The sequence below is a fragment of the Bombyx mori genome, chromosome 24 (genome assembly GCF_030269925.1).
Source record: "Bombyx mori chromosome 24, ASM3026992v2".
Taxonomy (NCBI): Eukaryota; Metazoa; Arthropoda; class Insecta; order Lepidoptera; family Bombycidae; genus Bombyx; species Bombyx mori.
The window spans coordinates 11,330,767-11,357,587 of record NC_085130.1 but is presented as its reverse complement, the minus strand read 5'-3'; the positions used below and the strand labels follow the sequence as shown (position 1 = coordinate 11,357,587).

The 26,821-nt window shown below is 39.4% G+C and overlaps 3 protein-coding genes across 7 annotated transcripts in view; 2 read left to right on the top strand and 1 right to left on the bottom strand.

Annotated features, from left to right (window-relative positions):
* Positions 1-11,913, top strand: part of LOC134198656 (gastrula zinc finger protein XlCGF26.1-like) — a 75,253-nt gene extending 63,340 nt beyond the window's left edge. Inside the window, exon 5 of one of the 4 annotated variants that reach the window (XM_038019633.2) lies at positions 9,284-11,913. In XM_038019633.2, coding sequence (XP_037875561.1) covers positions 9,284-10,416 — 1,133 coding nt within the window. In that variant the 3' untranslated portion in view covers positions 10,417-11,913. Of the gene's footprint in view, positions 1-2,478; positions 3,758-3,899; positions 6,875-7,773; positions 9,162-9,283 lie in introns of those variants that run through there. The other 3 variants (XM_038019627.2, XM_038019629.2, XM_038019632.2) reach the window with 3 other exon arrangements.
* A 1,059-nt stretch (positions 11,914-12,972) lies between these two features.
* On the top strand, positions 12,973-13,968 carry LOC134201311 (zinc finger protein 708-like). Its single transcript, XM_062675830.1, has one exon. It carries the CDS (start codon positions 12,973-12,975, stop codon positions 13,966-13,968), a length of 996 nt encoding a protein of 331 aa, XP_062531814.1.
* Positions 13,969-20,083: 6,115 nt separating this feature from the next.
* Positions 20,084-26,475, bottom strand: LOC732949 (ferritin). 2 transcript variants are annotated; one of them, XM_012690804.4, is made up of 5 exons: positions 26,115-26,475; positions 22,995-23,120; positions 21,816-22,049; positions 20,838-21,025; positions 20,084-20,465 (listed from the first exon to the last, which is right to left on the bottom strand). In XM_012690804.4, exons 2-5 carry the CDS (start codon positions 23,095-23,097, stop codon positions 20,301-20,303), a joined length of 690 nt encoding a protein of 229 aa, XP_012546258.2. In that variant the 5' UTR covers positions 23,098-23,120; positions 26,115-26,475; the 3' UTR covers positions 20,084-20,300.
* Between the last annotated feature and the right edge of the window lie 346 nt (positions 26,476-26,821).

The window sequence follows — 26,821 nt, the reverse complement described above, 5'->3', positions numbered from 1 at the left end:
TAAAGTGCAAAGCACTGCTCTTACTAGGGCCAATGCTAGCAACACCTCCGGTTTGGCCCCGAGAGTTTACCTACACGCTAGGGTAACGCTGATATAGCCCCTCAAGGCTATCAGCATAGGTAGGGGAAAAAAGGAGGAATAGATGCCGTTACAACCGCCGCACTTCTGTTATTAAACTAGTGACCCGTCTTCGCTTCGCTTCGGGAACTGTAATTTATTATTGATATTTATGATTTTTTTATCTTCATCTTTCATAATATCGAGTACTCAATTGCTAAAACTATTCAAATATTTGTCCAAATGATGTAGATAGTGCAAAGACAAATTTTATCTACTTAAGTTACCAGATGCGATAAAAGTATTTATTTTGATATAAGCATCGGAGGAATTCACACTGTATCTTTATAAATTATAGCCTATATGTTGTTCGGATGAAAGGCGATTGCATGCAGCAGAGATGCAAATGTTGCGATGGATGTGTGGAGTAACGAGAATGGATAGAATACGGAATGAATATGTTAGAGGAAGTCTGAAAGTGGCACCTGTGATAGAGAAGCTAAGAAGTGCGCGTTTGGGATGGTATGGACACGTGATGAGACGAAATGAAAATGAGGTTGGTAAGAGAGTGTTAACTATAAATGTGGAAGGACATAGAGGAAGAGGTAGACCTAAGAAGAAATGGATGCATTGCGTGAAAGACGACATGTGTAAGATAGGAGTCTTCTTTTTCTCCACCTTATCCCACTAGGTCGGCACACCTAATTTTTCTCTTCTATTCCCTTCTATCAGCCGCCATCTCAACACTCACTCCTCTCTCTCTGTTTCATATCGTCATTCAAACACTCCATGTATAAGATGGGAGAGAACGACGATATGCTATATGATAAAGGAATATGGAAAGAGAATTTGTACCGTATGTTCCATGGGGAGTGCTCTGAGGAATTGTTCGAGATGATACCGGCATCTCGTTTTTTTCATTGCACCGCCCGCCACCGGAGTAGAGTTCATCCATACTACCTGGAGCCACTGCGGTCATTCACAGTGCGTTTCCAGAGATCTTTTTTGCCACGTACCATCCGGCTATGGAATGAGCTCCCCTCCACGGTGTTTCCCGAGCGCTATGACATGTCCTTCTTCAAACGAGGCTTGTGAAGAGTATTAATCGGTAGGCAGCGGCTTGGCTCTGTCCCTGGCATTGCTGAAGTCCATGGGGACGGTAACCACTCACCATCAGGTGGGCCGTATGCTCGTCTGCCTACAAGGGCAATTAAAAAAAAAAAAATTGAGAATGACGATGATGGTGGCGGTGGTCTAGAATCATTTTCGCCCGTCGAGGCCCAAATATCCCGCTCAGGACCTTAAGCACGCGAACCTAGACGAAAATCAGATAGATGCTAGCTTGAGAAAAAAAAAATTTCTTCGAAGCTATATGAATAAAATTTTTAGAAACGAATGTCCTATTCTTCAACCCTTGTCCACCCAATGCTGAGTGTAGGTCTCTTCATATGCATGCAACTTTGCGACTTTTGTTAAAGCTTAAAGTCTATTGTGAAATTGAGGACAGATTAATATTGTTTGTCTTTAAAGATGTATAATAAATAGTCTTTGACACTATAACCACAATAATTTTCAAACCTATGAATTTAATTAATTATAGTAGAATTTCGACTACTGGGATACCACTTGCTTAATAAAAATACGCGTCAACTTAAATGACGCCTTAATCACTGAAGAAGATGTATTTAGATCTATTCACATTAGATGCAACTTGACACAAAATTATACAGAGAGGTGCAAATGCTCTGAACAAAACAGAGAGAGAATCAATAGCAAAAACAACGAATTAAAGTGTGCATAGATCGAAATACGAACTGTTAGGGGCGGATGGCGTCAGTCGTTTTAAAAAAAAGGTGCGCGTGTAGCTTGGTGCACGTGAAAGAAGTGAAACTTCTTTTTCGGCGTGTAGTATTGTGGTTTTCTTCATTTTTTATCCTTAAATCAAATTTCTCCACTGTTTCGCAAGACGCCCTGTCTATTTTCTCACTCGAGCTCTTCCTAAATCGTATATTTTCTCTCTAGCCGTAACGAATTTGGCGCGAATTAAATTTTACTCTCAACGCACCCAAAGAAGTTTCGCTCCACAAACATAAGTTCTTTTCTACAACGCTATTTTATTAAAAGACACTCACAAAAATGTTGGTCTGACATTTATGTTTCAATTCCCTTAATTTATTTTGACTGTACGCAAAATGATTGATCTTTACGACTGAACTGACCTTAGTGCATTACCCGAAGATTTATGTCCTCCTGAAGTTATTTCCTCGTGAACACGACTCCGTTTTGACGATAATGATATGTGAAGCATAAAAACAAGGGCAATTGAACAACTCGACAAAGGCGTGAATTGGTTTTTTTATATACAAGCTGTTAATGTGGCATCATCGTACAATGATTGACGGAATAATTTCTCGTTTTTAGGTCGAGCCGTGACCGGGAACGAAATAGCAACGGGGATAGATGTGAAAAAGCACAATGACGTGACGAGAAGACGTAACGCGAGTATCATAATTGAGTGCACGAGAATATGCCCGTTCCGATGGTCGAAAAATCATTATCTGTGCTTTTATTGCGACATGACATTCTCCGGTCCGTCGGAGCTTAGAGAGCACAACGATGCCCAGCACGAAAGCTTAAAGCCGTTCGAACTGAGGCGGGCTTTGAACAAAGTCAAAAAGACGGAGTTAGTCAAAGTAGACATAATGAATATCGGTTGCAAAATGTGCGGAGAATGTTTCGAAAGTTTAACCGATATCAGGAATCACATAGCGGCGGTGCACAAGAAGAAACTGAATTTGGAAATCGGTGACGGTATTCTGCCGTTTAAATTGAGCATCGGTGAGTTTAAATGCGCCGTTTGTGAGGTCGACTACGGGGAGTTCAAAACGCTTAATCATCACATGAACGTGCACTTTCCGTATTATATCTGCGAGCAATGCGGCTCTGGTTTCATGACTCCACAGAGGCTGCGGAACCACGCTCTTACCCACGACACCGGCTCGTATCCGTGTACGGTCTGCAACAAAAGCTTTCGTTCCACGAACGCTAAAAACGATCACTACGCCATTGTACACTTGAAAGCGAAGAGGCACAGGTGCCCGCACTGCTGCGAGCTATTCAGTAACTATTTCCAGCGCAACAAACACATCTCGTCAGTTCACGGATTGAAACTGAAGGAATTCAAGTGCTCTGTGTGCCCTAAAGTGTTCACGGTGAGCGGGAAGCTGGGCGTTCACATGAAATCGGTGCATTTGAAGATGAAACGTTACGCTTGCGACGTTTGCGAGTGGCAGTTTTACTCGAAATCAGAATTAAAAGACCACATGGTCCGTCACACGGGAGAGCGGGCGTATCAGTGTAGCGTTTGCAAGAAGTCTTACGCTCGGAAGTACACTCTCAGGGAGCACATGAGGATCCACGCTAACGACAGGAGATTCGTGTGTGCGGTCTGCGGTAGTTCGTTCGTTCAAAAATGCAGCTTAAAACATCACACGAAGACCCACCATCCAAACAGCATCGCTCAGATGTGCAAGGAAAGCGAATTTCATAACTCATGACTAATAGTTAGGTTCTAACGAGACAAATGGTTGATTGTGTCAATATTTTGTATATGAAACGTTTCAAAGTTTCTCACTCGAATGTATTGTGTCATTATTTTTTTAAAAGATTAAAAGTTTCCAAAATATAACGAGTTAATCAATAGGTCATTTAATTTAAAGACGTAAAACTAATGCTTACATATTTGTAACAAAAGGTGGGTAATGAACAATAAACAGGATAATGAATACTAACAAAATAATGAAGAAGAGATTAGCTACAGTTATTATTTCTGTTTTTTCTAGGGAACGACACAGCGAAAAAGATTGTGCCGCTGTTCCAAGTGGCGTACGATCGAAGCCTGTGTAGACCTCTAGGGACAGTCATGAATTTCGGAAAGTTACCCTTGAAAAGAGCGATAACGTCACAGGAATCCTTCGCACGGCCAGTCTCCACTCCGTCGAGGAGTCCGTCGCCTCTCACATTTGGGGGATCGCCGATTTTAGAAGTCCTCAAAACTAAAGCTGTCTGCAAACCTAGGTATCCCAGAAATCCCGACATCAGACAAAACGCGCTCCTCATTTTCGAATTCTCATCCGCCTACCCTTTCGTGTACGGGAACAACACGTTCAAGTGCTTCGTCTGCTCCCAGCCCTACCAAGAGCTGTCCACGTTGAAACTGCATGTCAAGGATGCCCACACTTTTGCGTCTCTAAAGAGACTGATCAACAACAGACGCGAGAACATTCTCAAAGTTGACATCGAGGACTTAGAGTGTAAACTGTGCAACCACAAACCCCGAGACTTGGTCGAACTAAAGCGGCATTTGAACGAGCACGGGAAACCGGTCGATGTGGACATCCACGACAACCTGATACCCTTCAAACTCAGCACGGTCAACGGCTCGTACAAATGCGTGATATGCGACGAGAGCTTCATCAAGGTCCGGATCCTCGTGATCCACATGAGCGTCCACTTCAACAACTACAGCTGCGAGATTTGCGGCTCGGTGTTCATGACCTTGAGGCTGCTGAAGAAGCATCTGGAGGTGCACGAGACCGGCAACTTTCCTTGCGACAAATGCAGTAAGGTTTTCAGCACGCCGTACAAGAGGACCGTTCACGTGCGTGGGGTGCATCTGAAGCAGTTCCCGCGGCGGTGTCCGTTCTGCCCGGAGCGATTCAATTCGAATTACAAGCGGACGATCCACCTTCAGGACGTGCACAACCAGTCGACGCGTGTGCACAAGTGCGAGACCTGCGGCCGCGGTTTCAATTTGAAGTACCACCTGATCTGCCACATCCGATCGGTTCACCTGCAGGAGCGGAACCAGCAGTGCGACGTGTGCCACCAGAGGTTCTGCAACAAGGAGTCCCTGAAGAGGCACATGGTCATACACACGGGCGAAAAAAATCACAAATGCGACATATGCGGAATGGCTTTCCTCAGAAGGAAAAATTTGAAAGACCATTTGAGGTTGCACGAGATAGGTTAGCTTTAGTTTTGGAAACGGGTAATGCCGGCTTTGTAGGTTAATTTCGATAGCAGTGACTAGACAGTAGCGTGTTTTATTGTATATGCTGAGGCTTGGATGTCACGTCTAGAGGTGGCATTTACGTGGTTTGTTCAACGACCGCTTAACGTTAGGTGAGATGATATGCCACGCGTCGGAGCGATAAAAATAAAATGCATTTTTTTAAATGGAAATAAACGGGATCTTTATTGCGGGTATATGCGGGAAAAGATTGGATGTGGAAGGCGGACGATCGTTCATTGTGGCGGACTATGGGAGAGGCCTACATCTAGAAGTGGAGAGATACAGGCTGATAATGAAACGGGGTAATAACAGAAATGAAACAAAAGTTCCAGAAAAATGTGTTTTTTTTTTTGTGCCGTTCTTTTAGTGATTAACCACTTCCCTATTGATCGTTGTCATCATATCGAGACGTAAAAGGCTATTTGGCTTAAGCGAGATTTTTGCAACTTTAGAGGAGAGCCGTTTGAAGTTTAAAATTTAGAAAAAATATCATCATCATTCATCATCATTATCCTGCCCTTCTCCCAGTCACCTGGGGTCGGCGCAACATGTTTTCTCCTTCCATACTCTTCTATCATATACCATTTCTTCGCTCACTCCCCTCCTACCCATATCGTCTTTCACACAATCCATCCATTTCTTCTTAGGTCTACCTCTTCCTCTAAATCCTTCCACATTCATAGTTAGAAAAAATATAATAACAAAAAAAAAACTTCTTCAGTTATTCGAATGGAGTAAAATTAATTGAAGCTTAATTAAAAACATCAACCGATTTTTTTTTTTTACTGCTTGGATGGCTGGACGAGCTTACAGCCGACCTGGTGTTAAGTGGTTACTGGAGCCTATAGACATCTACAACGTAAATGCGCCACCCACCTTGAGATATAAGTTCTAAGGTCTCAAGTATAGTTACAACGGCTGCCCTACCCTTCAAACCGAAATGCATTACTGCTGTACGGCAGAAATAGGCAGGGTGGTGGTAACCTATTCGCACGGACTCACTCCTACCACCAGTAATTACGCAAATTATAATTTTGCGGGTTTGATTTTTATTATACGTTATTCCTTCACAGTCGAAGTCAATCGTGAACATTTGTTGAGTACGTATTTCATTAGAAAAATTGGTACCCCGCCTGCGGGATTCGAACACCGGTGCATCGCTAGATACGAATGCACCGGACGTCTTATCCTTTAGGCCACGACGACTTGGACTTTTTGGCGGGAACGCGAAGAGCGAGTTTTTGTAAATAGTTTTGTTTAGTTAATTTAGTGTTTCTTGAGGTTTAAATGTGGAATGACGTTGGTTTAAGGCGCCGGAATATCTAGTAGACTCTGAGAATGAGGAATCCGAAGATACTGAGAATGAATCTATTTCTAAGAAACCTAAAAGATTAAAATGTACATTAATTAAAAAGGCCAAGGTAGTAAATCCAGGCGCCTTAGTAACAGAAATCGACATAATTACTTCAGTGCCCCGCGTAGGGCACCGGTGACCTACATAGCGGTCAAAGGGTTAAACAATGAAAATGTGTTTTTAGCTCTGTACATTTTAGCACAAAACAAACATGTCACCCAGAATTATTTATATGACATTGACGGATCTCCGACTTTATGTTACGTGTTCAATAATTAATGATAAATGAATGAAAATTAAAGAATTTCATTATTTTTAATCGATTTCCAATTGTATGTTTTAATATTAATTAAATTTCGTAATGTAAATAAAAATGATGTGTTTTAAAAGGATTTTCTTTTGAAGTGAGACTTCTAATGCGATTTCCAATTTTTTTTTGTTTTTGTTTTTCCTACCTATGCTGATGGTCTAGAGAGACCATATCAGCGTAGCCTTAACTAGTAGGTGGGCTCACGGGGCTCAAACCTGACGACGCTGCTAACACGAATCCTAGCAAGAGCCGTGCTTCGCAGAATCTACCACCGGATCGGAAACGCGACCCACTAAGAAGATCCGGCGAGAAACTCAGTGGGCTGTGTCTATGGGTTAATTTACTCGTCGAGCCCTTCGTCGACGGGTTCGACGTGAACGATGAGCGGTGTCACAATAAGACTCAGCAGTATAATTAATAACCACCCGATGCAAATCTTAATATCGCGATTCAGAAATTACTCTTTATTGTGACAACACTCTAGTTGAGATCGCGTCAACTTACACATTCAACACAACTAACCAATTTAACCCTAAATATATTGCCCTTCATTTTTATTTTTATTGCTTAGATGGGTGGACGAGCTCACAGCCCACCTGGTGTTAAGTGGTTACTGGAGCCCATAGACATCCACAACGTAAATGCGCCACCCACCTTGAAATATAAGTTCTAAGGTCTCAAGTAAGTTACAGTGGCAGTAAGTGGCTGCCCCACCCTTTAAACCGAAACGCATTGCTGCTTCACGCCAGAAATAGGCAGAGTGATGGTACCCACCTGCGCGGACTCACAAGAGGTCCTACCACCAGTAAAATGTATAATAGAAAACTAATAATTTACGTAAGCAATTTACGCAAGCAATTATCATGATGCCTACCTATAAATGTTATAAAATGCCTAAGGGCCATCCATGATTTTATCGAGTTGTCTGCGTCGCAAGGCAAGTGTGTGAGATTCAGACAAACATCTTTGTGTTTCTAGGTTCAGTCCAGAAATCGGATTCAACTATGACGATTAGGGATGACGATGGTACAGACGTAACTCTGACCGTGTTGAAGACTCCTATATCGCTGGGCACCTTAAAACCCGAGAACAGAAAAAATACGACGCAGAATATTCGTGAAGAACCCAAGAATATCAATAAAATGCTGGTTTTGAAGGAGCCTCTGTCGCTAGATCGAATCGATTGGGATAACCTCACCGAAGTCACGTTTAACGTGAAAACAGTGGAGGAGCGATACGTTTGTAAACAAAAGAAGCGCGATAAAGAATCGAAAGAATGGATAAGAAGCAGTATGAGCATCTTCGATAATACATATACGTATCCGTTCGTGCATACGGGCGGTCGATACAAATGCTTCGTTTGTAGGAAAACATTTTTCGAAACCAATTCGCTGCGAGACCACACGCTCGAACACAAGTCCGAGGACCTGGAGAAGGAACTGCAAACCAAACAGAGCGACGTCAACATCAAAATTGACGTATCGAACGCGCAATGTAAACTGTGCGACCTAAAGTTTGGCGGTTACAAGGAATTGAAGCTTCATTTGGTCGAGCACGGCCTGGCAGTAAATCTAACCGAGGACAATCTTATACCGTTCAAACTGAATTCGGACGTGTTCGAGTGCCAAGTCTGCGGAGAGGGCTTTCTGAAGCTTCGGCTACTGATCGTGCATATGAGCTGCCATTACAATAATTACAGCTGCGAGATATGCGGGTCGGCGTTCATGTCGCTGCGTCTACTGAAGAGGCATCTACAGTGCCACCAGACCGGCAACTTCCCGTGCGATAAATGCGACAAGGCCTTTAGTAGCGCCACGAAACGGACTCTGCACGTGCGCGGAGTTCATCTAAAGCTGCTCCCGAGGAGATGCCCGATTTGCCCGGAGCGTTTCAACTCGAATTACCAAAGGACCAAACATTTGAGGATCGCGCATAACCACTCGACTGGGCTTTACCGCTGCGAGACTTGCAGCCGAGAATACGATCTCAAATACCATCTTTTATTGCACATCCGATCTGTACATTTGCGGGAGCGAAATCAAGAATGTCACGTTTGTCATTCGAGGTTCTTCTCTAAGTATTGTCTCTCCAGGCACATGGTCGTTCACACGGGGGAGAAGGGCTTCAAATGCGACACCTGCGGTAAGGGCTTTTCCAGGCGGAAGAATCTTCTGGAACATTCTAGAACTCACGAGGTTCAGACGTGCGCTGCTTGCGGGCTGCAGTTCGTAGATCATTCCAATTTAATTGCACACGTTAGTAATGTGCATGGTACTTTGTAGTTTATTTATTGCCTTACATCAATTACGATGTAATGCAATCTGATTGTAAGAGATCTTGTTGAGAAATAAAAAGTATTATGCAACTGAGCGTTGTTTTTATTGAAACATCTTTGCGTATGTAATATAGTAAATATAGTATAATGGAATTTAGTAGAGCTTCATCGGACTACAGTTTGTATTAAAAGGCAAAATTTTGTTTTTCTCAGACGAGACACTGTCGCGGCCATGCCCCAGAACTAGCATTTGGCAAATGACTATATCGGAGAGACAGAACGCGGCAACGTTCATTGAACACACGACAGTGAAGCCGTTCTTTTACCAGCAAGCGAATTTCAAGTGCTTCTACTGCAACGAGGTCTTCCCGGAAATACACGCGGTGCTACAGCACACGGCCTTCCATCCAACGCCGGACAGGACGAGCTTACTAAAACAATACCTGCGCAAAGGGAAAAGAGTCATCAAAGTCGATATATCGTCGTTGAAATGCAAAATCTGCGACCAAAAGTACTCCGATTTGGATGATATCAGGAGGCACTTGACGGTCGCCCACAAGAAAGAGTTCAATTCGGCCGGTAATGGTCTAACGGCGTATGATTTAAGCACAAACAACAGGATGCTGTCATGCCACAAGTGCTTGAAGACTTTCAACTCGTTTTTCCTCCTGAACAGGCATATGAACGCTCATTACAACGTGGTCTGCGAGACCTGCGGCCTGGGCTTCATGTCGCACCAGAGGCTGATCAATCACAGGATCGTCCACGAAGACGGCGTCCACAGATGCGACAAGTGCCACGAAGCGTTCCCGACCAAACTGAAATTGCGCTACCACATCTTCAAGAGGCACGAAGCGGCGAACGCAAAGAAAAGGAAACCTTTAAAATGTCCCCATTGCTTGGAGAGATTCTCGGAGCATTACCGCAAAATGACCCACCTGAAGGAGGCTCACGGGATAACGTTCACGTTCGAGTGTCAAAGCTGCAAATCTGTTTTCCCCACGCGCCGAGCCCTAACGGAGCATACGACGAAACTGCACACCCAAAAGATACAGTGTAAGGTCTGTGGTAAGTGCTTCGGGACGCAGTCACTGTTAAAGATGCACGCCAGAGGGCACAGCGGTGAAAGGAATTTCCTCTGCGACGTCTGCCAGAAGGCGTACATGCATGAGAGGACTTTGCGTCAACACATGCGAGTCCACGGCACAGCTTGGAGGTTCGTGTGCCCGGAATGCGCTAGCGGCTTCCACAATAGGAACGATTTTAACAAGCACATGAGGCAGTGGCATCCACAGTGGCAGCTGAGGACCGCAGTGAAGAAATTCGGAAACGAAATCGATCATTGAAGACAAGGGCTCTTCCCTTGATTAAGTTGCAAGTCAAAAAGGGGTACAAGACTGGATATTTTTAACGATATTATTATACCAAAGGTTTTTTGTTTGTTTTATTATTAAATTTTTGGGCTGGGCGATGCAGTTGTTGTTCCTAGTAAACTCAATGGTGGCGTCCTCAAGAAAACGTGTTGTTTTAGTAGTGCCCAATTTATGTGTGTAATTTATAATGTCGACAAAAGCTTCGGTGAGAATAAACATGGATTGATGGGGAAAAGTGTTAGATGTGGTACATATCGAGGGAGCTGGGCTGAAATCACATTCTCGGCTGGGTTTCTTTATTTGGGTTTAATTGGGTGGACGAGCTCACAACCCATTTGGTGTTAAGCGGTCATAGAATCCCATAGACATCAACAAGGTAAATACTGCCACCCACTTGGAGACGTGTGTTTCAATTCTCAATAAAACTCCTAGCGTTCAAACCAGAACGCATTACTGATTCACTACAAAGATAGGCAGAGTGGTGGTACCTACCCGCGCGGACGTACAAGACGCACTAGCGCAAGGATGAGCAACACGCGGTCCGCCAAGCATTTCTAAAATTGAAATTATTTTATCGACTTTCTCCCATCAAGTTGTTTTTCTGTCCTTTTTTTGTTTATTTTTATTTTGCATTAAATTTTGTATACGAAATCTTTACTTTTTTTTCCTTTTTTTTTCTTTCTAATATTTATTATATATAAATAAAGTTTCGTAGATTATTAATAAGAGTTGCATAAGATATGTGCGGCCCGCCAAAAAAATTAATATTTAAATTGGCCCATTGATTAAAAAGGTTGCTCACCCTTGACTCTAGCGCATCAAAGATAAAAAGCCCGGTTCATTTGTGTCGATCCACCAATTTTTGTAGTGAAATACGTACAAGACTTAATACACATCCATGAATGGCTTACACGAAGGATTAACATCGTGGAATAAAAATCATACCACAACAATGATAATTTGCGTCATTACTGGTAGAGGATTACTGGATACCTTGCCTATTTCTGTAGCGAAGTAATAACACCTATTAGTTTGATGGATAGGGCATGCGTCTTATCCTAAGTAGCGCTAATGCTTCGACGGCGACAAATTTTTTAAGAATTCTTCGGGATGGTCCCGTCATCACCATTTTACCATCGTGCCACCGCAGCAGAATACTTACAACCACCAGGAAACACGGTATTGCGTTTGAAGGCACAATTTTTGCCTTTTTGCTGGTCACTTCAGCGCTTCCTTTAGCTTATATAAAAATAAGACGGAAAGAACTTCCCGCCAAATCCACTAATAAGGGTGACCTGAAGTAGTTTTTAAGCTAGGTTATCTCAAGAGTGACAGAATCGATATTATGATTCCAAATAAAGATACCGTTTATAATTTGGACATGTGCAGACAACAACAGTATTATTTATTGTATTATAAAATTAAGAGTGTATGTAATTCCATTATAAATAATAAATCATTATTTCTTGCTGTTCAAAACGCGGGGCGCCATCTTTTAGTTCAGAGTTCATACGCCATCTAGCGACAATTTCTTAACTAACTTCAAGATCGGCTTGGAACGGAGCTAAGGACTTTTTTTTCCTACCTATGCTGATTGCCTTGAGAGACTATATCAGCTTCGCCCTAACGTGTAGGTGAGCTCACGGGGTTCAAACCGGAGTGGTACTAACACTGGCCCTAGCAAGAGCAGTGCTTTGCAGAATCTACCACCGAATAGGAAAAGCGACACACTGAGAAGATCCGCCAAGAAACCCAGTGGGCTGTGTCTGTGGGTTAATTAGCTCGTCAAGCCCTTCGTCGCAAGCGATGGGTTCGACGGGGACGGTGACCGGTGCTTGTGGTACTTAAAAGCACCGTTAATGGATCCTCCTGGCCCGTAATGACGTGTTTTGGGCGGACAAAGCGAGCTTTATCGTTTCTCTTATATACAGGATTCCCTCCTTCCTATTACAAGAGAAATTTGATTTAAGGATGAAAAAAAGAATGAAGAAAACCATAATACTACACACCCCAAAAGACGTGCAACATTTTTTTATATATTAATCAAAACAACATTTATTATTATAGCTATATATACGATATATGAGTCGTCTATTATCAAAGGTGGCAATCTGTGCATTTGAACAAAAAAATGTTATTGATATGTCAATACAGATTGATTTGAATATAATCGTCTCCTTCAAAGAATACGGTTCAAAACCTGCATTAAATAAAGGTTAATACTTAACCTGTTATTTATCTAAGATGTCGTTCAGAAGAGTTTTGTGGCTGCCAATGGAATACAAAGTCAATAATTCGTTTTTCTGATTTACCAATAATTGTCCAAAAGTCACATTGCCGGCTTTGATACTAGTCGACTCATATATACGATATAACAAGCATGTCATAATAAAACTTCAGTACTTTTCCACGACAAATATTAGTTTGATACGAAAGCGTGTAATAGGATAATCGGTAAAGCCAATCGCTTTTATGACACCCTTTAATTTTCTAGCAGGTCAACGAGAAGCCGCGACGAGTATATGGCAGATGACAGTCAACGAAAGAAGAAATGCATCCCTATTTCTAAAGTACTGCACCGTCAGACCGTTCATATTCATGGGCTACTCCTACAAGTGCTTCTATTGTCAGAAGTACTTCTCTGATTGCGTAGACCTGTTACAGCACACCTCCGGACATGACATTGACAGTATTGACGTTATATTAGACAAATACATCCCTCAAGGCAAAAGGATCCTGCAAGTTGACATTTCGAAACTAATCTGCAAATTGTGTCAGGAATACCGTAAAAATTTAGACGGAATGCGAGAACATTTGATTGAAACGCACAGTATCGAATTCCGTGAAGGCTTCAACGGTATGGCGGAGTATAATTTAGAATTTAAAGACGGCTTCTTTAATTGTCATGTCTGTGAGGAGAGGTTTCACGATTTCCCGCTCTTAAAGTCTCACATGACGTGCCATTTCATGAAAGTCGTATGCGAGACGTGCGGCACAGGGTTCCTGAACCAACACGCCTTATTGAGCCACAAAGAAAAGCACTCTGACATCAGATATGATTGCAGAAAATGTTCGAAAACGTTCTTTAAAAGGAATCAATTGAAATATCACAACGAGATCGTTCACTTGGGCAGGGCTCGCGTTAAATTAAAACGATGCGCTCATTGTCCGGAAACCTTTAAAGAGCATTACCGAAAAATGTTACATCTGAAGCAAGAGCACGGAATCACAAAGAAGTTTAAGTGCCATTTGTGTGAACACAGCTTCGTGACCCGACGTTGCCTTACCGAGCATAATAACAAAATACACGCGCAAAAATACAAATGCGACGTATGTTCGAAGTGTTTCGTCGTAGAGTCCAGATTGAAGCAGCACTTGCTAGGGCACACCGGGGAGAGGAATTACAAATGTCCGATTTGTAAGAACGCTTACATGCACAAGATTACTCTAAAGAAACACATGTCGAGGAGTCACGACACGAACAAGATGGCTACAGCGTCCGGATCTAGTTTGGAAATGAAATGATAATCCCAACGAAAAAAAAATGCGACGAGCAGCAGCTAAGGGCGGGACTTTTTGGCGGGAACGCGACGAGTGAAGTTATAACCACGGCGGCAAATTTTTAAGGGCGGCAAAATTTTGAAAGTAAAACTTTTTTTACGCTTATCAAGATTGATCAATATAACTAATTAATTGTAATACTGAATAATTGTCTTTTTAATCAATAATTCAAGAAATTCAATTCATCCATTATTAATGAAAATTTTGGCACTTTTAAAAAAAAAAAAAACATGATTTAATCAATTTATTTCCTTGGAGATTTAAAATAATAATCGATTTTTCTATTTTCTGTAATTAAAAAAAATTATTTTTTATTTTTTGATGTAATATAATTATGAGTCACTCTTAGTCAAAATTTATAATTGTTAGAAATAAAAAAAACAAATATTTATTTATGTTTTTGGAATATATGACATATGACAATGTTTCCGGAATAAATAAGTTATTTTAATTTTGAAAAACAAAATATATAAACTTTTTTTAGGTAAAATTCCAGTATTGGGGCGGATTTTTTTCCGGTGCCCAGGAGCGGCATTAAGTTTAATAAAATTAGACTTGGCTTAAAGTTCTTAGATACCAAGTCATAAAATCCCTGAAAATTTATGATTTTTTTCTGTTATTTTTTTTTGTTGCTTAGATGGTTGGACGAGCTCACAGCCCACCTGGTGTTAAGTGGTTACTGGAGCCCATAGACATCTACAACGTAAATGCGCCAACTACCTTGAGATATAAGTTCTAAGGTCTCAGTATAGTTACAACGGCTGCCCTCCCCTTCAAACCGAACCGCATTACTGCTTCACCGCAGAAAATAGGCAGGGCGGTGGTACCTACCCGTGCGGACTCACAAGAGGTCCTACCACCAGTAATTACGCAAATAATTTTGCGGGTTTCATTTTTTTATTACACGATGTTATTCCTTCACCGTGGAAGTCAATCGTGAACATTTGTTAAGTACGTATTTCAATAGAAAAATTAGTACCCGCCTGCGGGATTCGAACACCGGTACATCGCTACACACGAATGCACCGGACGTCTTATCCTTTGGGCCACGACGACTTCTGTGTGTAACAAACTCATAGTTCAATTCAAAAATCCGTTGAAAAGCGATCAATAAAGGCAGCGCCAACTTCGATCAATAATACTACTAGATTCGCGATTAGCGCTTCAAAAACGGCCCGAAAAATAAGACCACAAATAAATTTGTGGTCTTATTTGAAATTAGTATGGTCCAATCATAGCCAACACTAAGTCGTCAAAACGCTGCACTGCGCGTTCAAAAACTGAGTAAAAAACCACCGTAACACCAAGGCTTTGGAAGGAATATCTTTTTTTGGTAAATTTATATTATTAAGTGTTTTTCATAAAATAATAAACACAATTATATTGTAAATAAAACACAATTTACGAATATTGTAATTGTTTGGCCAATGTTTGCAACAAGGTACCAACTATTGTAACAAACATCACCAATTCTTGAACAGGAAATGCATAGAGTAGTTTTGTTATTTTATAATGTTATTTTTGTTTGTAGATTTCCTAGCAGCCCCTTGTCGCTGTGCACAATGGATATATATTGTCGCGAAAGAAAGAGGAGAAGAAATATAGAACTCTTATAAAAATTCTAGAATTGTTCAATGGTGGTGGCAAATCAATGCAAAAAAGTATTAAAAAAAACTTTATATGTATGTGTAAATATTTTAAGCGTATATGCTGAAAAGCATTTGTTTTCTGGGGGAAACGAACACAGCCATAAAATAAGCCTAAATTAAACTGATTATAGAAAAATTCATTGATATAAGATTACATTATATTTGTAAAAAAGAAACCGCTCATATAAAAATGACTTCTAAAAGACAGCTTTATAAAAAACTGAATCTGTTTAAAGGTAATTAAACCTACATTATTGTTTTAATTACTTCTGTATAAAGAATACGTGGAAAACATGTTTCGTGTTTCCTTTCATTTTTTTTTTACTTTATTTAATTTTATTTTTTATCACCTATTTGTTGTAATAGCGGCAATGTAAAATATTATCTACTACTTTTTTGAATCGGTCAAAAATAGTTGCGACCATACAAAACAAACCTAAAACAAATATGTATATTCTGCAACTCTATGTCTTTCAATACTTACTGTGTTCTGAGCATTGAAATGTAATACCAAGAACTACATCTAGTTCCACAATACAATAAGCACGAAATTTTAAACAAATATTTTTAACCTTATAAATTAGGCTTTAAGTATCATTTTAGAATAAATATTTTTGTACTGATGACTTTTTATGTTCAAGTGACATTAATTTATTATTATTAAATTTTTAAATTTTTTCCATAATATTCTTTTTCTGACGAAAGGACCTAAATACATATATTTTGCAATGGTAATTAAACTTTATGTTTAAGTATTAAGGTTTATAATAAACTGAAGTCGTCAACATTATTAAACTTTTTTCTAAGAAATGAAGATGTTTTCGTGTCTGCAAACGTGGCCACTGGAGCGTCTTATTTTTGTTCCTGATCTTTAATCTAGTACTATTATTGATCGAAGAGTTAACGAAGAAGAATTAACGACTTCAGTTTATTCTAAACCTTAATACTTAAACATAAAGTTTAATTACCATTGCAAAATATATGTAATTAGGTCCTTTCGTCAGAAAAAGAATATTATGGAATAAATTTAAAATGTCACTTGAACATAAAAATACATCAGTACAAAAATATTTATTCTAAAATGATACTTAAAGCCTAATTTATAAGGTTAAAAATATTTGTTTAAAATTTCGTGCTTATTGTATTGTGGAACTAAATGTAGTTCTTGGTATTACATTTCAATGCTCAGAACACAGTAAGTATTGAAAGACATAGAGTTGCAGAATATACATATTTGTTTTAGGTTTGTTTTGTATGGTCGCAACTATTTTTGACCGATTCAAAAAAGTAGTAGATAATATTTTACATTGCCGCTATTACAACAAATAGGTGATAAAAAATAAAATTGAATAAAGTAAAAAAAATATGAAAGGAAACACGATACATGTTTTCCACGTATTCTTTATACAGAAGTAATTAAAACAAGAATGTAGGTTTAATTACCTTTAAATAGATTCAGTTTGTTATAAAGCTGTCTTTTAGAAGTCATTTTTATATGAGCGGTTTCTTTTTTACAAATATAATGTAATCTTATATCAATGAATTTGTCTATAATCAGTTTAATTTAGGCTTATTTTATGGCTGTGTTCGTTTCCCCCAGAAAACAAATCCTTTTCAGCATATACGCTTAAAATATTTACACATACATGTAAAGTTTTTTGGAGTTTACTCCTTTAGAATCGATTTACATATATAGGCCCGGGGTATGAAAATTATGGGGACCAAAATCGTACTAGCATGTCACACGAAATGCGTTATGCGCCTGATTGGCTCCTGATTGCGTGATGCGTGCGCGCGCCAATCAAAATCGTACTAGCATGTCACACGAAATGCGTTATGCGCCTGATTGGCTCCTGATTGCGTGATGCGTGCGCGCGCCAATCAGGAGCCAACGCGCGGCCGCGTTATTGCAGGTGACGCCGGGCTGCTGCGCCGGCAGTCCGCCACAAAGCCTCGTACTGATCGCGCGTTTCTCTCATTATTGTATTTTCATATATTTGTTAGTCGTTTGTTTTGTGTCTCGTTAATTTGTTAATAATCTGTAGTGTATCGTGTTGTCGTAATATAGAACTATTTCTCGTATTGTTTCGTTTAATTTTTTATATCCAGTAAACTCCAGTCGTGCGTCGGAGCGGACACACACACTTTTTTTAATACTTTTTTGCATTGATTTGCCACCACCATTGAACAATTCTAGAATTTTTATAAGGGTTCTATATTTCTTCTCCTCTTTCTTTCGCGACAATATATATCCATTGTGCACAGCGACAAGGGGCTACTAGGAAATCTACAAACAAAAATAACATTATAAAATAACAAAACTACTCTATGCATTCCCTGTTCAAGAATTGGTGATGTTTGTTACAATAGTTGGTGCCTTGTTGCAAACATTGGCAAACAATTACAATATTCGTAAATTGTGTTTTATTTACAATATAATTGTGTTTATTATTTTATGAAAAACACTTAATAATATAAATTTACCAAAAAAAGATATTCCTTCCAAAACCTTGGTGTTACGGTGGTTTTTTACTCAGTTTTTGAACGCGCATTGCAGCGTTTTGACGTCTTAGTGTTGGCTATGATTGGACCATACTAATTTGAAATAAGACCACAAATTTATTTGTGGTCTTATTTTTCGGGCCGTTTTTGAAGCGCTAATCGCGAATCTAGTAGTATTATTGATCAAAGCACTGGAGCGTCTTATTTTTGTTCCTGATCTTTAATCTAGTACTATTATTGATCGAAGAGCGCAACTGTAGCGAGTGATGTGATTACAATGTCAGAACTAAAAGACGTCATAATATTTTTTTAAACTCAGCACACAACGCTGTTGTGTTGTTTTAATGGGATCTATATACTAATACGTGAAGCAAAAACTTTGCATCCCTTTTTACGAAAATTGCGCGGACGGAGGAGTATGAAATTTTCCACACTTATAGAGAATACAGAGAAGAAGTGCACAATGCTAATATTTTTTTAAAATAATGCACAAAAGATACATTAAATCAATAAAGAAAACATTACACACACTACATACCATGTATTTGACGCAACACGCATGCATACTATTTATTGTCAAAAACTTGTTCTTGACGTCTGTTGTCAAACTGAGATCAAATATTGTTTGTCTTTGTTAATATTTTTATAGTGTAGTCATGGCGAAATTTGTTATTTTAGAAGTATAAAATATAATTATAATAGTGTACAAACTTACAATTCCAATTAATTATAGTCGAATTTCGACTACTGCGGGTCCTCTAGTTTTGATTAATGTAACTACACGCTTTCTCTACTTGTCCCCTATTTATTACAGTTGTTCTTCCCTCTACCCTGCAATTCCCGCACTAACTTGAAACCCCTTCAGGTTATTCAATCCCGATTTTACAGGATAGCCGTCGGAGCACCATGGTTCCTGAGGAACGTGGATCTCCACGATAACCTGGAGCTCGACTCTGTCAGTAAGTATCTACTGTCGGCATCATTGCGCCACTTTGAGAAGGCGGAACGACATGAGAACCCTCTTGTCGTGGCCGCTGGAGACTACATTCCCGATCCTGTAGACCGAATGGTAAACAGTCGACGTCGCCCTAAGCACGTCATTACGGATCCTCCCGATCCATTAACGGTGCTTTTAGGCTCCGCAAGCACCGATCACCGTCCTTGACAAACCCGTCGCTTGCGACGAAGGGCTCGACGAGCGAATTAGCCCATAGACACAGCCCACTGTTTCTCGCCGGATCTTCTCAGTGGGTCGCGTTTCCGATCCGGTGGTAGATTCTGCGAAGCACTGCTCTTGCTAGAGCCAGTGTTAGCAATACTCCGGTTTGAGCCCCATGAGCTCACCTACGCATTCAGTTACGCTGGCATACCCCTATAAGGCTTAGCTAGCCTAGCTTACCAGCATAAGTAGGAAAAAAGAGAGAAAAATAGTTTTATATTAGTCGTATGTAGATTTCATTACATACATTTGTTAATTTTTTCTGGTTTAAGATTCAAATTGTGTTTGTTCTAAATTATTACCTACTTCATTTTTACACTATCTTAGCTTGTAATATGCAAATTTCTTTCTAATTCAAAATCTTACTTTTTTACTGGTGGTAGGACATCTTGAGTCCGCACGGGTAGGTACCACCCTGCCTATTTCTGCCGTGTAGCAGTAATGCGTTTCGGTTTGAAGGGTGGGGCAGCCGTTGTAAATATACTGAGATCTTAGAACTCATATCTCAAGGTGGGTAGCGACGTTTACGTTGTAGACGTCTATGGGCTCCGGTAACCTTAGCACCAGGTAGGCCGTGTGCTCGCCCAAATTGGCACTTTTTTTCTGGCGCGAACACAAAGAGCCATTTCTTTTTTATTTAACCTAATCTGGATTCCCAGCATTTTAAGGCGAAACCGCGGGCGCAAGCTAGTTAAAAATAAAACACCAATTATGGCGGCTAAAATCTTTATTCGAAGATAATTATTGAGGGTACATACTATATTTCACTAAACGCTTAAAAACAATTACATAACATATTTTTTGCTTAAAACAAAAATGGATACATCACAATTAAACAGCCATATTTGTACCTAAAAGTTTAATGTAGCCTGTTTAAAAAAAAATACTACTAAATGGTAGAATTGAATGGGGTTTCAAAACTTTGTTTAGACGACCTTCTGGAGGTACTCGTCGAAGAGGTACACGGCGAGAGACAAGTCTTTCCCGTTGTTCTCGGTTATGAACCGCTTGAGGTCCGAGGTGTGACCCGCGAGGCTACGAATCGTATCGGCTTGCTGACTCACGAATTCCTCCTCGATGTATTGAGTGATCTAAATAAATATTAATATTGTTAATTAGGAAATTTTAAAATTCACCAGAAAATTCATGACGCATAAGCCATAGATAGCTAGCGTACCTAGTCGTCATATTTTTTTTATTGCTTAGATGGGTGGACGGGCTCACAGCCCACCTGGTGTTAAGTGGTTACTGGAGCCCATATACATTTACAACGTAAATGCGCCACCCACCTTGAGATATAAGTTCTAAGATCTCAGTATAGTTACAACAGCTGCCCCACCCTTCAAGCCGAAACGCATTACTGCTTCACGGCAGAAATAGGCAGGGTGGTGGTACCTACCCGCGCGGACTCACAAGAGGTCCTACCACAAGCACAGAAATCCTCTAGCACGCAAAATACTGACCTCAGCATCGTGGAGGAGGTCGCTGTTTTTAGTGACTTCCCTGTGGATGAAGAAAATCCTCTCGGCAAGCTGCTTCTGCGTGTCCAAGGCTTTGGCCAGGGCTCCGATCTCGTGGCCGACCTCGACGGTGTAGTTGCTGCCCTTGTCGCCTTTCAGTGTGGTGTGACTCGAGAAGTCCATCTTCCCACCTGATTTCGATGGGGGAGACTTAATAATCGCCAAGTTCATGACAAGCCTTATGTCGAGACAAGTATGTGTACGACGTCTCGACTTTGATGTTAAGCATTTAACAGAGGCCATAGACATCAGCTAACTAAATGCTGTCCACCCACCTTGAGAGAGGAGTTCTAAGTCTTAGTTTTTATAGAACAACATCTGCCCCACCCTTCAAACTGAAACGCATTACTGCTTCACGGCAGAAGTAGGCAGGGTGGTGGTACCTACACGTGTGGACTCACAAAGCGCCCGGTCACCACAAAAATTCCTTTTTTTGCGGGTATGGTGATTCATTACACATTACTGTTACCTCATTGTGGGAAGCCATTCGTTTCAACATGAATTAAATACGTATTTCATTATAAATATTTGTACCTGGCTGTCTTATTATTTATACCAGGGCGACCTCAATATTTGCACTTAAATATACAAGATAAGACTATCTTTTAGACTAGGGCGACCTCAAAGTCTTTTCATCTCATTCACACGTACGTCTATGCGACTCGGTAACCATTTAGGAACAGATCATCACCCATGTACCACGGGTTCGAGATCCGGTCGTCAGAATCTTTGTGAAAACCGTATAGCAACCATATTTCATTTCATATTCCCGGCACCCACGACACAGAGCAAATTAAATTAGGGGGTGGGGGTTATTGAACAAGTAACACTGAATCGAAGCTCCCTGAAAGAGACAGAAATATTCTCTATCCTTCTTTTTTATAAAGATTTCTATTAAAAACACCCTCAATCGCCACTCACCCCTCTTAGTGACGTGCTTTATGAGACCAATGGTTTTCTCCCACGAATCGTCCGATAATTTCCTGAAGAGCTTCGCGAATCCTTCCCTGTTCGTCTGGTAGTTGTTGAAGTAGGAGGCCGACAGGAGATAATGGTAGGAACGTTTCAAATACAGTGAGGCTAATGCCTTCAGTTCGTTCGCTACAACGTGGTTGTCCTTGAATTGGCCGTAATACGCGCTGCAGTGCGGCAGACCTGTTGACAGGAAATTCGGTGTTGCCAGAATACAATAATATTAAACTACCACGCGTAGTGGCATATGACATAGGCGTGACAATTGAGATTTTTTAAAAGAAGACGAAGAGTTTATTTTTTTATTTATTGCTAAAATGGGTGGACGACCTGGCCAACCTGGGGTTAAGTGGTTACCGGAACCCATGGACCTCTACAACGTGAATACCGCCACCCACTTTCAAGAAATAAATTCTAAGATCTCAGTATAGTACAACGGCTGTCCCGCCCATCAAAACTAAACGCATTACTGCTTCACGGCAGAAATAGGCAGCGCGGTGGTACCTACCCGTGCGGACTCACAAAACGTCCTTAAACCTCCACCAGTTAAAATTAGTTATCTGTTAACGACGATCTCATAGTCCTCCTGGTGTTAAGTGGTTACCGGAGCCCATAGACACTAACAAAATCAAGGTCTCAACCAGGAGGGAAGGTTTGCTAAGAGCTACACGCTACGCTACAAGCTACACGACGTAAAAGGTCACTTAAGTCATGGATCACACAAATGTCACACAATGCCCCTGCATTAACGAGAACAAACAAACTTAAGTCTTGCTTCGTTGGTAACAAAAAGTAAGATTTATACATACATATAGATATATATACATATACATTATGATATCTTTCCATTCGAATCTAAAAAGATAAGACATTGGAAGCGTATCTTTAATCTCTTTAGATAAGGGGACAAAGATTTATACGTCAATGTCCCAGACATTGAGGAATAAAAAATAAAAAAAAATGGTCGTTAAACCAACACTCATAGACAACAATGTCTTCGAGAGTAAATTCAAACACGTGGAAGTAAAAAAATATTTTTTTTGTTCAACAAAGAGTTTCATGATCAGCAATCATCTATGTATACCTAAGTTGGCCAGTAATATATTTGTTCTAGTCTTGTTTACTCACTTAAAGTCCGTCTGCATCCTTGGTCGACGTTCTGATAGCATGAGTCTTCCTCGGCCAGCACACCCAGAGCCAGACAGGCAACGATGAGAGCATACACCTTCATATTTGATGCTGGAATAGACAAGACTAACATTAAATTAAAATAAGAAATATTTTAGGACAAAAACTCCCAGCTAATCAGTTTTACGCTGAAGGTGCTATTCCGTATTCTCCAAGACGAGTGGCTGAGCTCACGGAGCTCAGTAGGAGAGGAATTATGAATATGGCAACAAGCAGCACACAATATAGCTAAATATTTGTCTTTCTGATATTACTGTAGCAACCCTGAAGGTTTAATAAATATTGGATTTATATCCAGAAAGAATGGATAATCCTGAAACACCTCATAGTAGAGCTACTGGAGTCTCAAAATAAAAAATTAAAAAAATATTTCTTAGGTATATAGTACCCAAATTAAAAATAAAGAAAAAATACCAAATTTTATGATTAAAATTTAAGTTCAGATTAACTTTTATATAAAATTACACTAGCTACTCATAGGATTTCCTGCATATAGTCCATGTAGAATATTAAAACACCAAAAAGTCCATGAATTTCATTTATTTGTAGCTGTCGTATATACCAGAAACGCACAGCAGTATAGAAAATAGCAACTTTAAAATAAAAGGCGCAATTTGAATACTACCTGAGTTTTTTATTTTATTTGATGTCATAATAGTTCGGCTATGAGGTGTTTCAGGATTATCCATTCTTTCTGGGACATCCTGTATAATGGTTGTTTTAACGATTTTTGTCATTGCACAAACAAGGAAAAGATTTTATTTTAAGGGATTCCCAATCCAATAAAATTAGAAGTCGTCGTGGCCTAACAGATAAGACGTCCGGTGCACTCGTGTTGAGCGATGCACCGATGTTCGAATCTCAGGCGGGTACCAATTTTTCTAATGAAATACGTACTCAACAAATGTTCACGATTGACTTCCACGGTGAAGGAATAACATTGTGTAATAAAAATCAAACCCGCAAAATTATAATTTGCATAATTACTGGTGGTAGGATCTCTTGTGAGTCCGCGCGGGTGGGTACCACCGCCCTGCCTATTTCTGCCGTGAAGCAGTAATGCGTTTCGGTTTGAAGGGTGGGGCAGCCGTTGTAACTATACCGAGACCTTAGAACTTATATCTCAAGGTGGGTGGCGCATTTACATTGTGGATGTCTATGAGCTCCAGTAACCACTTAACACCAGGTGGGCTGTGAGCTCGTCCACCCAACTAAGCAATAAAAAATTTTTTTTTTTTTATCAAGATTCGATCAGTAATTTTTGAGTTATCCATAATAACACATGTACATATAATTGACTTCTACTAAACTGATTGCATTCTCTTTTTCTTGGCATAAAAACGGTTTCCTTTTTTTATTATAAATTTGTATAATTTATTCCAACAAGTGATCTATTACACACAAAATGTTGAAGTACAGAGTACCATAGATATTTATAATGATTCTGTTTATTTTGGGCTCAACAATTAAAGGGTGTTAGATAGTGTAAAACAAAGAACTACATCTTAGATAGTAAAAACATAATCACAAATTCTAAATGTCAATATGTAGTAGATTTTATAGAAATCCGATAATTAAAAATCAAGTTAGGGAAATGGCAGACAAACAAGCAAATACCACAAAACATACTACAGTGTGTTTTTATCTTTATCTTTTACAATTATTATCTTTAATAGCTCATTAATCACAGTAGACTCGGATTAAATCACAGTATTACAAAGTATTATTGGTGTAATTTGTTATCTGTTGTAATCTCGCAATTAAAGATACCAAAAATTTATCAACTCATATTGGTTGGCCCGTATTGAACTATTTATCTTGTCATCAGAGTAATTGTGTTTTGATATGCAGAAGTGATTTTTATTTGTGGAAACAGTCGTTTGTACGACGTGTGTTTGTCGTGTGCCCCAGTAGGCAAAAGAGTGTTCCGCCCGCCTGGTGGTGAGTGGCTACAGTCGTTTTGGACATCACCAATGCCTACCAGCCCTACCACATAGATACTACTGTAATAAGCCTTTGTTGCAACCCCAATCATATAATGTATTTTTGAGTGACAGCAGTGTTATACAATACGGTTGAGGTTTCGACCTCACGTCTCAAATGACCCCTTAACACTAGGTACGTCGTGAGCTCATCTACGAATTTACATCTAAAAAGACAATTAAATGAGATTACATACATACTGCGTAGAGAGGTCCCTCACAGATTGAAACAAAGTTCTACTTAAGGGTCATGAGCGGTGGTGACCACTTACCATCAAGTGACTCAATGGCAAAAAAACGCTTCTTTCTAATAATCTTTATATTTGCGTTTTAATGCATTATCTACACTGTTGTAGTTATTGTATTTAATTAGAAGACATATTTAGTATTATAATAATATGTATTTAATAGGTACCCATTCAGTTCACGATTCGCTTTAATCAACTATACAAATCACAAAGTGTTAGTAACTATTTGTCAAACTACCCGGCGCCATATATTTGCGATAACTAAAAAAAAAAATCCTGGAAATTCTAAAGTTGAATTTTAAATCTATGGAACGTCTAAATGGCGAATAAAGACATAGGTAGGTACTCATAAACATTAGATACGTTTAACAAGTTTAATAGTATTAAAAAAAAACACCATCACTTGATTTTCACAAAATACCGAATAAAACATTGAAATCAAAATGTTCGACATTTGAATATGAAAGAACACCTACAAATTAAAATAATTGCTAGAATCTTATCGACTACGCTCTAGCTAATATAAGTTTAAAAAAATATATATACGTTTACGAATCATTAATATTGATTTACGATTTACGCACACGATCGAAAAGATTTATTTTTTGCTTGAAATAGGCATCAAACCTAGTAAAATTAAACGCCCAACACAAAACGTTAAAAACAAAATCATATCACAAAAAAAAATCGGTTCGTTCAGTTGCTGTTATAAAAATTAGGCTGCATGCGTAGTTTCTCGAATATTTTAAACTTTTTTTATTGATTAGCATCTAGGAAATAAACAAATACGAAACAAAAATAAGCGAACAAAAAAATTAAAAAATTCTCACCGATTTATTTAGTGGCGAATTCTCGAAAAAATAACAAGTGCGTTTGACGTATGTCGAAAGTACTGCCTTTACACACACTGGCGCAGAAGGCGACTTCCAACAATGACTCGTCTAGATGAAAACGTCCGCACAAAGACAACAGATTGTAATTTATTTTAATATTTTATCAGCGTTACGATTGACAGCGGGTTAGTCGCAAAATCGAACACAAAATAAATTAGTCATTCCTCGTGAAGCTAGTCGCAGTATACAGGGATGTCAAATTTAAAATTAAATCTCCCATGTGCCATGATAACCAACCTAGTTTATCGCTATCCCTTTCTACAGTAAAAAATGTAAATTCAAAAACAATACCTCTGTGTCCTTGACGCAGTAATATTTTTATGATATTGTTGGTTAAATTTCCTAAAATATAATTTTAAAAGGCCAGCAATTTAACTGTTAATGCCTTACTGAATTTTACAAATCTGCTCAAAAAAAAGGAACACTTTTAATGCTGGTATTAAAATCAATAAGTGGGAATCTCTCCATCTCGCTATTCTCGTTTTCCTTCCCCCTCGTCCGAAATGTTTTTTGTGACGTAACCTCGAATGTTGAGGTTTTGTGTTCCGAGAAATTTCTTTAATATCGATTTTTTTACAAATAGCTAACTTTAATGTTCGTTTTATTTCCTTTTTAAGCATAAGAATAAATAATTACGCATGAAA

Excerpts from the sequence above, each read along its gene's own strand:
- LOC134201311 (XM_062675830.1), top strand. The coding sequence starts at position 12,973 with ATGACAGTCAACGAAAGAAGAAATGCATCCCTATTTCTAAAGTACTGC.
- LOC732949 (XM_012690804.4), bottom strand. The coding sequence starts at position 23,097 with ATGAAGGTGTATGCTCTCATCGTTGCCTGTCTGGCTCTGGGTGTGCTG. Across the intron at positions 22,050-22,994 it reads AGGATGCAGACGGACTTTAA|GTCTGCCGCACTGCAGCGCG; the intron begins GTGAGTAAACAA and ends TCCTGTCAACAG. Across the intron at positions 20,466-20,837 it reads ACCTCCTCCACGATGCTGAG|ATCACTCAATACATCGAGGA; the intron begins GTCAGTATTTTG and ends ATATTTATTTAG.